Consider the following 13,054-nt stretch of genomic DNA (forward strand, 5'->3'; position numbering starts at 1 on the left):
GGGGGGGTAGACACAGACGCAGTGACGTCACTGAGCTAGCCCGCTCGAGATTGGCTGCTGCTCCTGTCGGACGCGCAACCAAACCTGCGACCCAAGAGGGCGCGGGGGTTCCAGAGGATTCCAAACAGCAATATGTGGGGAATCCTCTTCAAATGCCCCGAATACTAGTTCACACACAAATGCACTCCGGCCATGCCTCTAGATCAGAAGAGACGCGAGGCGGCAATTTGATACGTTTGGCCGGGCCACAGGCGGCCATAGGCCTAACACGCGCAGGGGAGAGACCCCGAGGGGGGGTATGTTAGAGTCCTAGGTGGCCCCCCACAGACTCTGGAATACTTGCAATATACCACATGCAGCCTTTCGGGCGGTCTTGCGAGCCGTTTCTCACCACGACACACTATGGCCCCGTCACGCTCATCCTGTTACTGACTTTTTAGACTCACTGGTCAGAAATCCTGCGAATAAAATTTACTAAGGAATGAACCCGCACAGGTCTGAGAGTGTATAGCAAATCTAAGCCTTAAATCTCGAGGGGTCCCCCACTTCCAAAATAAGTGTGCAACGAGTTGACACGAGTTACGAGCGAGTTCAGATAAACTTTTTGGCGACTTTGCGCAAATTTTTGCGAATTTATCGCGAATTTACCGCGAGTTTTCGCGAGTTTGACGACGCGAGTTGGGCGTGGGCAAATGTACAACAAGTTGGCTAGTGGAGGACCACATCTACGTGATAAACTAGGGTAGAGAGACTTGACGCTTGCCGTAGTCCTCTCTCGTAGTACGGTATATCAAATTAAACCAAATTTAGCTTTCTTTTGTAAACTTCCATACGACTTTGAAGAAATGTATCTCGTCGTAAGAGGTTTCTCAAGGTTTCGTCGTGTCGATCGCACGTAACCCCCCCCCCCCTCCCCCTTTTCAACATGACCCCCACTCCCAATTGAGGGGTTGGATGCCTCAGCACGTGTATTCCAGGCGCGGGGTGGCGCCTCGGCTGGCGCCCCGCGCCTCGTGCCTGCCCACGCGCACGCTGGGCCTGGGCCGGGCCTGGGCCGGGGAAAGGTGAGGGGTCGCGCCGCACCAGCAACCGTCTCCCCCACTCCATCCCCCTGTGAACAACAGGGGGACGCGGCTACACGTCCAATTGTACTTTACTCCTTGCCCAGGCGCGGTTTTCTGGGCTGGAGGGCAAAGAGACGCCCCCCCCCCCCTATTTTGGCCCAAGCCCAAATCAAGGTAGGTAGGCAATTTGTACTGCAAAATCCCCTGAAAGGCAACCCACAGTGCATCACATCACCCCCTCCGTCAGATGGACTTAAAACCCCGCCTGCCCGAGGGGATATTTTTCACTCCCGCAATACCCTGTACACCCTACTAGAGTATTACGCGGTATTACTTGTGTTCACTGCCTGTAGGCATTTAACAGGTTAAGGCACTCAGTAATCCTTGTCGCCTTTACGGCTCTTTAGTGGACCGTTACAGTAATCATACATACTCAGCGCCCCCACTTAAAGCTATAGAGAGGGGGGGGGGGGTGTATTTGCCTTCTGTAGAGACAGTCTTGAGGACTGCCTAGTCTAAAATACAAAACATAATAGGGCCAGTGAGACCACGAGTGACACTACAGGTCGGAGGTACCGCAGGTCCAGCGTGGCATAAAGTGTGATGAACACATCCATGCCTCCTGGATGGAACCATGGCGGATTTCGAGAATCGTTGAGGCCTCGTCGGCTCAGCTCAGCCGCAAAGGGAGAGCCATGGGGGCGCTAGCGTGGAGAGGGGGCGCTCGTAGGGGAGCTGGAAGGGGGCCCTGGTGGGGTCTCGGTGGAGGCTTCTAGCTGGGGCGAAGGGGCTCCGTCGGGGTGGTCAACGTGGGGGGCGGTCGCCCCCTCCCCCTGCTACCCGCTACCCCTAGCGACTGCGATCAATACCAACTAGCGAACCGCACGAAACGCGTACCAAAGAGAAATAAGAGCGAGCAGAAAGTGAAACAGAACGCGAGGGGAGAGGACAAAGGCACGGGACAGGGCGGGGGAGAGAGGAATGAAAGATAGGAAACAGCGAGTGAAACAAGGGGATGAGAGAGAAAGGGAGGGGGAGAGCGTGGAAGCGAGACGAAGAGAGAGGAAGGGGGACGAAGAGAGGGGAAGGGAGACGAAGGGACGGGCCAGAGGGGAAGGGGTAGGGGGTGGAGGGTGGAGGGGCCGGTCAAGGTCACGGCCGAGGACGCCGCGCCCCGGAGTGCAGCTCTCACCCCAGAGAGCCCCATACAGTGGCGTAGTGTCGAGGTCCAGCGGTGGAACAGGCAAGACGGCCCCTGCGGGAGCCTCTGTAGCCCGCAGCCTTGTTCTTGTTCGTTCACTCCCGTAGGACTCTTCCCTGAGAGAAGTCATGCGATTGGAGTTGTCAAATTCCCTTAATATTTCCACAATTCCCTGACCTTCTCAGACATTTTCTGTGCAATTTTTCAACCATATGAAACTTAGGCATTACGGACCACCAAACCGCACCAAACAACAACAAGAAGTGTATTGGACTTCCTAATTTTGCCAGACCAAAGTTTAATTTCCCTTAATTTTTTCTTGGCTTTCATAACCATAATTTTTCCCTGATTTTTATCTGACTTTCAGGAAGTGTCAGTGTCGCCACATTGTTTCTTGGAAGTCTGAAGAAAAGAGGAAAGTATGAAACCAAAGAGTCAAGCCACAACTACCGAAAAATTTTACTTATTGTAATTAATAATACAGTAAGCAGCTTATTTTGTTTTAAATAATTCAATACCTAAAAGCACAATGCCTGATCAAAGACTCTCAGTGCAACTGTGTTCAAAAACCAATGTAGTCACCTACCAGACAATCTACCTAGCCCCCAAAGTCAACGTGTCAACGCTCCATCCCCTACCATTCAGAACTCAGACTAAAGGATTTGACTTGAATTTAAGTCGTAAAAAATCTTAAGAACAAGGAAAGTTAAGTTTTCTTTAACTAAGCGCTCTCTAAGGGGATATAGGGCCACTCAAGTAGAAAACTTTAAACCATTGGGTCAGATTGTCTATAATAAGACCAGCTACACAAAAAGTTTTCAAGGACAATCATGCTTATGGATACAAAACATAAAAACAATAATTTTACACTTATTCTAACTTGAAAATTATTAAAACCTTAACAAATAAAGCACGAAAGGCAAACAACCTGTGCCATATAAAGGCTGCTAGCTACTTTAGGAATAATTGTTAACAATACAGTACTTTACGAACTCGCTAACCAAAAACCAACGGTAACCATGAATATGTCAACTTAAAACCATTTGAAGGAAATAGCTTTTAAACACACTTTTAGGGATCACAACTAAAAATCAGTATGGGGAAACAGACCAGACCCCCCCTCTTCGAAGAGTAATACTGAAGATTGAGTGAAATCAAGTTCAAACGACAAATGGAGTCCTTGCCATCAGTAGCGACTTTACTACCTCCCATTAACTTTCACCCAGGTCGTGACAAGAATATGATCATATCGGAATCAGTGTGTCAAGAACACAAAAACGAACCTGTTTCATTTCGGAATGTTAATTCACTAGTAATTAATAAACATGATCGGCGTGGTTTACCGGTGAAGGTTAGAAAGACGACGGAAGTTTAGACATAGCAAAACTGTCAAAAGCAAAAGGTTGAAAGTAATACTTAAATATGGGCAATACATTACCTCGATCGAATTTTTTGCCTTCTGGATCAATATCCTTGACGTTAAAAATATCTTCAAATAATACTCCGGCCATTCTTGATTTATTAGATTGAACAATAGACACTGATTTAACGGGCTGTTATTGAAGCCCCTTACGATGCAGATGACTTTTAGCTACGTCGAAGTAATTTGAATTTGTTAACTTTCGATTGAATCAAGAATGGAATCGCCAATTATTGATTTCAAAACACACCGAATTGTGAAACCTACGTGAACCCAACCTCACTTTTGCTCAAAACAACATTCAAACTTGATCAGCCTTCTCGAAAGCAAAACATTGCTCATTTCTGACATGTCTTGCAGCACTGCCAACTACCCATATTTTTTTCTTTAATATTCATGTTTTCCTTGAATAACACGAACCACGTCAATCAATTGTGAGCAATAAACTAGCTTTGGAAAACTAAAGTATTAGTGTATTAGCTCCATAGGTCAGTGAGAAAAAGAGTGGAGTTTCATTCGCCGAAACCATAACCTGACTGACACTTAAATAAAGAGAAGAAAATATATTTGAATGTATTAGCTGTCAGCTGACAGCAGCATTAAATAAATAATTACTGTCAAGTGGATGAGCCTTTATGTACATATTTATTTACTAATATACTGTGATTGACTTTACATACAGTTTTAATATGAGTACATCTACAGTGCAACACATCATCCTTACTGGATCTCCAGGTAGAATAGCTGACAATTGTTTCATGCCACTGTTTAAATTTAATCAACTCATGAAGCTTTTTTGTTATACCAGGTGTTGGTAAAACAACTATCATTCAGAAAGTGTGTTCTGAGCTGCTACGTAAAGATGTTCCAGTTAAGGGCTTTTATACCTCAGAAGTAAGGGAAAAAGGAAAGCGTATTGGGTTTGATGTGGTTTCTCTCGCTGGCGAAAAGTCTTCTTTGGCCAGGATTGGGTAGGTATAAGGTTTCTGCAGTGTTTTAGATGTTTCGATTGCTAACTTACTGATATTTGCTTAACAGAAACATCACTGGACCCAAGGTCGGACAATATGTAGTTGATTTACAATCTTTTGAATCTGTAGCCCTTCCTATTTTTAAGTCTTTGGTAAGTTCTTTAAACTTTCATGATCTGTTGCAATGCAAAATTTCTTATTTATTTAATCATTTCATTATGTTGTTTTCAGAATGAGAATAGCATTATTGTTATTGATGAAATAGGCAAGATGGAACTTTTCAGTAAGAGCTTTGAAATTGCAACAAAGACTGCTTTCTCATCAAGAAATACTATTTTAGGAACAATCCCAGTTCAGAAAGGAAAACCCATTCCCCTAGTGGAATTTGTACGCTCGCATCCTTCTGTTAAACTCATCACAGTAAGCTAGTCTTAAAATTGATGTGTTTCTTATAAATTCACTTTATCTAATTAGTTTTTCTCCTCAGGTCGACATGAAGAACAGAGATCACATAGCTGATGAAATAGTTCAGCTGTTAACATCTAGCTTCCATGATCTAGGAAAAAAATAAAACTTGACTTAAATGTATAGAAATTAAATTTATTAATCCACCAAGACAATGCACAGGTCGTGCATTTTCACCACATCTCACCAAACTACTCAAAAGCTTGTGATAAAAACATCCTATAAAATGAGGGAAGACCCGACAACAAGACATAGTTCCTTTTCGTATCTGATTTTTAATACAAAAATGCATTTACTCTATCATTAAGATGCGTTTTTTTTAAAATGGCTAAAAAAGTAAAGATGGTCCCAGAAAACAGATTAACAAAAAGCCTCAGCATACTTCACTTTCAAACCGAGATGATTTCAATTTCTGTAGCTTTTACAAGGGATTGATCTGTCTTTGAATTAATGTTGTTCTTGTTGTCACATGTGATCAGTTCTGGAATTTTTGAATTGCTATACTGATAAGAATGCTGATCCACTACGGAAGCATGTTGAGTAAGGAGTTGGCATACATCATAGGCTTCACATCTGGATGAGGCTGAAATAGAAATAATGTCAAATAGGTTAATCATTCTTTCAAGAAAGAGTTGAATAAAACCACAGGAATCTAAGTATGCAATACATTTGACATTCACATAGATTAGATATTAAAAAAAAAAAAAAACAGGAAAAAAGAAGATACATACTACTGCATCATATGATGTGAACTTGGGTAGCATGTCCTTCCCTTGGAGGGTAATGAATGCCCCTCTGTTTCCCATTGTATCACTATAATAAAATAAATAAGGATTAAAGGAAACTTCAACTGCGGTCTACCTTAGGCTTACAAAGATAAAAGGATTCAGTACTTACCAGTAATTAGGTGCAGAGAATATGGTGATGCACTTGCCATCATGTGCAACCTCATATCCTGCATTTTTAACTTCGTGGCTTCTAATTATATAATCAAGTTTGTTCTTTTTCAGGAAATTATTGGTAACATCTGGACCGAACTGAACACCAACGCCTCGTTTACTGGACTCTCTGCCATTCTGTGGTTGGGGGTCGGACCACAATAATTCACACATTAGACCTAGAACATTTAGAAAATCATTACTTTAACATAATTGTTCTATAAATTTAACTGAGAGTCAGTAACAAACACGAGATATTTGATTTGATGGGAAATGTTTACCATCTTCTGGGGGCTCTCTGTTTCTGTCAATTTTCCTTATGTCATCCAATGTTACATCATCTTTAGTGAAAAGACCTCCGTGCATAACCTAAAGTAAAGAAAAATTATAGAAATACGACATGATGTATTATTATAAAAAAAGTTTTACTGTACATAATTTTGAAGCTCCATAGGTAGGTACTTACAAGAACTCTCTGGTTCAGAAGGTGAGCCAAGGGTAACCAATTGTAGACTTCCGTAAAAAGTTGAGACATCTGGGTGGTATACTTAGCTTTGACTTCCCCCTCAAATCCATACATTTGATTCATATTGTGGCTTTCATGGTTACCTTCAGAGAAACAAGATAAGATTTAATAAATTTTCACTGGCCCTGAGAATTGGAATCAATTACACGTAAGATTGCACAGCAGTTTTTAGTTCAGCAAAGTTCCTGACTGTTGATTTACCTCTTGCCATAAAGAAATGGTTTGGATATAGAAGTTTAAATCCAAATAATGTAAATATACATTCTACGGAGAATGATCCTCTGTCAACAAAGTCACCATTGAATAACTGAAAATTTCTTAAGGAAAACAATTCTATACAAAATAATATAAATTATTTCATTTCAATTTTTTTTTTAAGGCATAAAACATAAGGTTAATTTACACATGTTTTCATTTAAGTAAAAGGATACATAGGGATTTGTTTCAGATGGAAGTCCGTTTAGGTCAAAAATATTCATGAGATCATAGAACTGTCCATGGATGTCACCACAAACAGTAAATTTATCATCATCTGCGATAGGTACTTCAACCAAGGTAGGCTGTTTCATGAACCACTGTTTCACATCCAGTAGTATCTAGGGGGAGAAAGCAACAGCAAAAGATTAAAAGTCTGATTGGATTTCACGATCATACTAATTTTGCTGATCTCTCTGGGTATAAGAATTAACCCCAAAAAATCTTCCTGTCTTGACATATTCAACTCTTCACTTCTAAGGTATAAGATATCAGATAAATACAGTATTAGTAATACCACTTAGCAAGTGTATAATCAGTACAGCAAAACAAAATCCACTCTTTTTTAAAACCCTACAATGGTGCCAAAGAACTGAGTGGCAGTTTAACAAGAACCAGCACTGCTGTTCCTCTTTGTAAGTAGAAAAAGGTCCCTTCCATTCCCTTGCCATTTTTAAGAGTGAAAAAGAAAGATAAAAGAAACAAAACTGTAACATCTATCTTTTTGCCAATAAACTATAAATAACAACTATACATGGTTAGCAAAAAGAAGTTTCTGGAACCCTGTCATTAGTCTACTCACTCCCTAAACAAATTGACACATACCTTGTAAGCATATTTACGATGTAGCTTGCCCTGTTTCTTATAAGTATCCATTAGCTGCTTCATGAATTCAAGAGTAACCTTTCCATCCTCCAATGTAGGGCCAGTGTAATCACCTTCAAGTGCTTCAATAAACAAGAGTATTTTGAATGAGTTGACAATTTCTGGCATAGTCATACAGAACGTCAAAAGAAAATAATGTTAAACACACTTACCCATGCTCTCAAAGTCAATTGAATCTGCTATACTCTTTGTCTCAACTGATATAGCCTTCTCAAAGGCAATCTTCTTTACTATTTTATTGCATTCTAAAGCTTTTCGTTTTGCTTCGGCATCATTTGGTCGAACAGTTGCAACCTGTCAGACAAAAAAGATGTCAAGAAAGAATGCATAAGCATGCTGTCTCTTCAATAGATCCTTGCTTGTAAGATGAAATGAAGAAATAAAACACAATGAGTATAGAAAAACAGGTCTATCACAAAAACAATACTTACAGCTTGATAGTCATTTAGGGCAAGTTTGAACTTTCCTAATGACATATACGACTCAGCTCTTCTATAATAACCTTTGACATAGCCCTGGTCGACAGCAATTGCCTTTGTAGCATCTTTAAGAGCAGCACCAAAGCACTCTGTGCGTAGATATGCCATACTTCTGTTTCCATAGTATATAGCATTGCAAGGATTAAGTTCAATTGCTTTTGTATAAAGATCTATGGCCTCTCCATAAGCTTGCTCTGGAACAAAGAATGTTATAAATTAATATAGAAAATAGAAATCAACAATAGTGTTTCTACTTTAATTCAAATAGTCGTGAGTTCGGGTAGAGTGAATTTACATTTTGACAGTATTATGCAATCATGACTGTAGGGTGTTCATCGATCCAATGGCTCACTGTATTCCATTTTTAAATTTCAGAAAATTAAAAGAAAAGTGCCTGTGCTAATAAACTCTTAATCTGCCTCATCATGAATGTTGTGTTAAAGCAAAAAATGAAGCACTAGTGGTAATTATTCACAAAATGTGAGGAATACAATAAAGACTAAATATTGAGAGATAAGTAAAATGCTATGTGCAAGGCAATGAAAACACAGATCTGTAAAGCAAGTTTGAAGTTCAAGGAGCACAAGGAAAAAATCCAGCCTAATAGACAACAAGTTTAATTACAAGAAATTACATGAAACATAACAAAAGAAATCAACAACATTTATACCATAATTTGGCATCTGTGTCACATTTAACCCATCTATATGGTATATCAAACTGTTGCTTCTACTGTATTTGTACTTCATTAACAAAATTTGAAATCAATGAACAACATAATTAATTAGCAATGGCAACTCAAAATTCATTTGAAATTTGTTACCATTTCCATTGATAAGAATGATGACAGTAAGTTCAGTTCCTTAATCCCGATTAAGAACAAAAAATCACAAAACAATATAAAATATAATCACATGGAACAGTAAAAAGATTTGTATTAAAAGGTTAGACAAGGAATGTCTGAATAACTTATCAATGTAACTGGACGGATGCCGACATTATTGCTTAACCTGGAAATATGTAACTTACTCTAAATTATGGGACTGTATGAAACAATCTGGTTCAACATTGTCAGTTCGCCTCCAGCCAAGGTGGAGAAAAAGTTACCAAAACAAAAGCATAATTGAAATGATATTAAAATGTACCAAAAATGTTCATAGGTGTTTGATTTAGCAGCATAGATAGTCTTCCTTTGAAAGACTACCAGCAGACACAATGCTAAGGAATATTGTCTTATGCTTAAATGAAGTATCCAAGGAGTCTTGGAAAAAATGACTTACACTCACACCCGCTTTTAACTTACAACAAAAACAAATTGAAATTAGAACAAAGAATGAATGAATGGATGAATGAATGAATGGCAAACGGTGTTTGACTCCAACATGAACCTTTAGGAACAAACAATGCAAATTCTTCCATGAAGTCCATTAACATTTCACATATCACAATTATATGCAACTTGATGTTGCCACTCATATCTGTACAGAAATGTTGTAAAGCTCCGTGGGATTGAACAATTGCATTACAGGCACAATATTTACCTGGTGAACCCATTCTCATTGTAGTTAATACTTAAGGTGTAAAAGGAAAAGCTTCAGGAATGATACACAATAGCATCTTTGGAGTTAAATAAAATATTAACATCATTAGCATTGATTAGCACAAATTAACAATTAATGTTAATCAACTGTGTCAGACACAACAAATAAATGATATACAATTTTAATTAATGAAAAATAGCATGTAAGGTACACAACAATATAGACTCCAGGTAACTCAGGCTTAAATTGAAACAAAAACCATCCATTAATGGAACTTCTAAGTACTATGGCGTTTCTCGCTTATTATTGCCATTCTTTTTATACACTGAAGGTTCTTTCTTCACTAAACGCTCCAAAGAGATGTTGGTGGGGCGTGGTCCAAATGGACGAGGCCGCTCAAAGGCAACTCCATCAACTTGATCCACATCCTGCAACTCACTGCTAACTCGATGTCTTCTCCGGCGGAGATAACACCACAGCCCAAAAGCTAGAGCTACAAACATGAAGTATATTGTAGCTCCAGCTAACCCAGCATATTCTGACAGTGTCTCTTGAATAGATAGTTGTGAAAGAAGTTCACCATCAATGTCGACATACTTGTGCTCACAACGCCTTCCCATAAATCCCTCAGTGCAGTTACAATTGTACTCCAATACATCGCCAACTTTAATTGCAAAACAAGTAGCATTATTCAAGCAGAAAACTTGTTCTAACAATGGTGGACATTCAAAAATATCATAGGTGACAGATGGCCTTAGTGTTGTTGCTGGATATGGTGTAGGGGGTGGGCGGTTACGGTTACGGAGGCGGCTGGAACATGCTTCAGTGCAAGAGGCACACAGAAGCAGCATCAATGGTACGAAAACCATTCTTGGTGACATCATTTGAATGGCAGCACCTCTTGAATGATGAGGAAGTCCAATGAAAGTTTCATCCATGTCCTGGAATGGGGATCAGCCTTTTAGCACTCTGCTCTAGCTCAGAGAACCAATAACAATTTTCACACCCTCTTCCAAGTTAAACCCAAAAAGTAGCGCAGATGAGTACATTTTTTATTAGATGAGCCACCAGGTTACTTCATCAATTCAGAGAATCAAAGAATCTCTGGCAGCACTAGAATCTTTCCTCGCAGACCAAAAATATTTTCAGATTGAGATGTCATAAAGTAAAACTATGAAATAATTTCCAGCTATCTCTTGACTAGACTCTTATTAAGCTTGCTTCCTTGCTTAGAAATAACAAAATTATAAAGAAATTTCATTGGTCACAAGGTAATAAAACAGAATATTTATGGAATACGATAAAACTGTTTTCCATCAAAAGCCATTCTAATGTAAAACAAATCAGAAGGTTTAAACAAATTCATATAACTTTCAGAACATATGAAAGTCCAAGCTCTCATTTATTTATAAAATTCACACTAACTTATCTGAAAATAAAAGGCTGCTTCCCGCTGCTTCCTCATCGGTTACAGAAATGATAAACAAACTACTTGAAATGCGATATTTACCGAAATTTTGAAAAAGGTATGTTTCAATGCTATTTACAGGCATGTCCATTTCTACCAACCAGTGAAAATAAAGAGCTGCACGTACATTTACAAACCATATTATAATACTAAAGTAATAAAAGGACTGAAGTTAAGACATGAAATAGAAGCAAAGAAATAACAAGAAAAATTAGACATGATAGTTGTCAAATGTAAAATGATGTCACATTCAACTGGAAAGAATGTTAAAAGTATTATATATTATTTGAAAGAAGAGTAGGAAGAAACAACAAGATACAACAGAAACCAAAGCAAATGTCAATAGTAAACAAAGACTAATCACTGCACTAAATGTATCATCATGAAGGAGTGTGTGAGAACATGATCAAAATGGCAGTAGGTTTTATTGAATTAAAGCTCTTGAATTGAAGTAAAGGATGACATCAATGATTCTTCAGCACTCAATGAGTAATGCCACAATTCAAAATTGCTTAGTGTCTTGTGCTTGGCTAATAAAAAAATCCCTCAATCTGGAATACAAAAATCAACTTCTTGACAACTTGACCTGGACTCGAGATGTCATGTCATAGGCAGAGCCACTGAGCCGGTCCTATTACTCTTCTTGACGCCACGGGTGGTCCCATTCGGCACACTATTCCTAACCTTCAAACTACTACTATCTTGTGCACTTTTGAGCAATCTTCTGTAGAAATCGTTAAGGAACAGAGTTGGGCGGCACGATGGCGAGAACATGCAAGCGAAAGCAGGTCTGGACAGGAGGAGAGTCAACACCCACACATTACGAGAGGAAGCGGGGCCAAGCCCGTAGGTGGAGATAACATGTACACACACACATCGTAGGCTAAAGAACCAAGGGGCCTTACTTTTAAAGAAACCGTTCGCCTGTTCTTTGAATTTGTCAGCTTTGGCGACATCTTCAGGCGATATTTCAGCTTTTGTTTCTTCATTGGTGGTCATGATACTTTTTCTCTCGACTGTAAAAGTAACAAAATTGAGGAACACAGAATCAGAGTGTGCAAGAGCTGCACATTTGTAGGCTAATTGAGATGAATGTCGAAAACTTTACCGCGGCCCACGTTCGTCACCTGTTTGGGCCTGTTCCTGAATGCATCCACGGCCTCTTGGACCACTTCAGACCACATGGTGATGTCGGTCGGTATGTCGGTAAAGCAGAAGCACAGAGATCCCCTCCTTCCCCCGCCTCCGCCTCCCCATCCTGTGTCGGGTGCGTGGTTCGAGCGATAGATTGCGCTAGGTGCGTCAACGGAGTTAACGACCCGCTCACATTTAAGAACTGGCGGGCTCGGGCTCCCGGTTTGGAGCGTTTGAAGCTGTGGGACATGTTATAGCAATGAGTGTTGATCCCACTCGTGGGGCATGGGCTATCGAGTACAAATTAGATGCGCATGTGCCAGCGGGTAAGTAGGGTAGGAACCTGGAGAGAAGTCGAGACTGCGTGTCCGACCGTTAGGGATGTTGTCAACTTTGGGTAAGTTTGCCGAATTTCTTTTGGAATACTTCGAAATGGGTACATTTTTGACCGGGAGATTTTAAGGGTGTCAATTTTTAGCAGATGATACATCAAAAATATATAGAAAGAAGAAAAGAAACAGAAAGTAACTAACATGTTCGGCTGAATAAGGAAAATTGACTCCGATTGAAAATTACCCAAAAGATCCTGTGCAGTCCTGGTGTTGTGAATCTGTCTGCGCAAAACCTCTTTTAGATTTGAAGAAATGAGCATAATTTTACTGTAGACCCTATACTGAACATTTCCAGACATCAGGACAAAAAAAAAA

At 39.9% G+C, this 13,054-nt stretch overlaps 3 protein-coding genes across 6 annotated transcripts in view; 1 reads left to right on the plus strand and 2 right to left on the minus strand.

The window, feature by feature from the left end:
* Positions 1 to 3,853, minus strand: part of LOC113202379 (DNA-directed RNA polymerases I, II, and III subunit RPABC3) — a 67,963-nt gene extending 64,110 nt beyond the window's left edge. Inside the window, exon 1 of the mRNA XM_026416571.2 lies at positions 3,704 to 3,853. Within this exon, the coding sequence (XP_026272356.1) occupies positions 3,704 to 3,776 (73 nt within the window). The 5' untranslated portion in view covers positions 3,777 to 3,853. The remainder of the gene's footprint in view (positions 1 to 3,703) is intronic.
* Positions 2,193 to 5,244, plus strand: LOC113202378 (cancer-related nucleoside-triphosphatase homolog). 4 transcript variants are annotated; one of them, XM_052263702.1, is made up of 6 exons: positions 2,193 to 2,307; positions 4,368 to 4,420; positions 4,494 to 4,656; positions 4,724 to 4,808; positions 4,888 to 5,076; positions 5,144 to 5,244. In XM_052263702.1, exons 2-6 carry the CDS (start codon positions 4,375 to 4,377, stop codon positions 5,225 to 5,227), a joined length of 567 nt encoding a protein of 188 aa, XP_052119662.1. In that variant the 5' UTR covers positions 2,193 to 2,307; positions 4,368 to 4,374; the 3' UTR covers positions 5,228 to 5,244. The 4 variants fall into 4 exon arrangements, with proteins under 4 accessions (XP_052119662.1, XP_052119661.1, XP_026272354.1 ...); XM_052263701.1 differs by lacking the exon at positions 2,193 to 2,307 and adding an exon at positions 2,730 to 2,748; XM_026416569.2 differs by lacking the exon at positions 2,193 to 2,307 and adding an exon at positions 4,022 to 4,119.
* On the minus strand, positions 5,236 to 12,329 carry LOC113202377 (serine/threonine-protein phosphatase 5). Its single transcript, XM_026416567.2, has 11 exons — positions 12,119 to 12,329; positions 8,157 to 8,398; positions 7,878 to 8,019; positions 7,666 to 7,787; positions 7,017 to 7,181; positions 6,787 to 6,892; positions 6,526 to 6,668; positions 6,341 to 6,428; positions 6,019 to 6,238; positions 5,853 to 5,934; positions 5,236 to 5,704 (listed from the first exon to the last, which is right to left on the minus strand). The coding sequence occupies exons 1-11, from the start codon at positions 12,210 to 12,212 to the stop codon at positions 5,645 to 5,647; spliced, it is 1,464 nt and encodes a 487-aa protein (XP_026272352.1). The 5' UTR covers positions 12,213 to 12,329; the 3' UTR covers positions 5,236 to 5,644.
* Positions 12,330 to 13,054: the final 725 nt, after the last annotated feature.

This window comes from Frankliniella occidentalis, unplaced genomic scaffold, assembly GCF_000697945.3.
Source record: "Frankliniella occidentalis isolate FOCC.00 unplaced genomic scaffold, Focc_3.1 Scaffold13, whole genome shotgun sequence".
NCBI classification, from domain to species: Eukaryota; Metazoa; Arthropoda; class Insecta; order Thysanoptera; family Thripidae; genus Frankliniella; species Frankliniella occidentalis.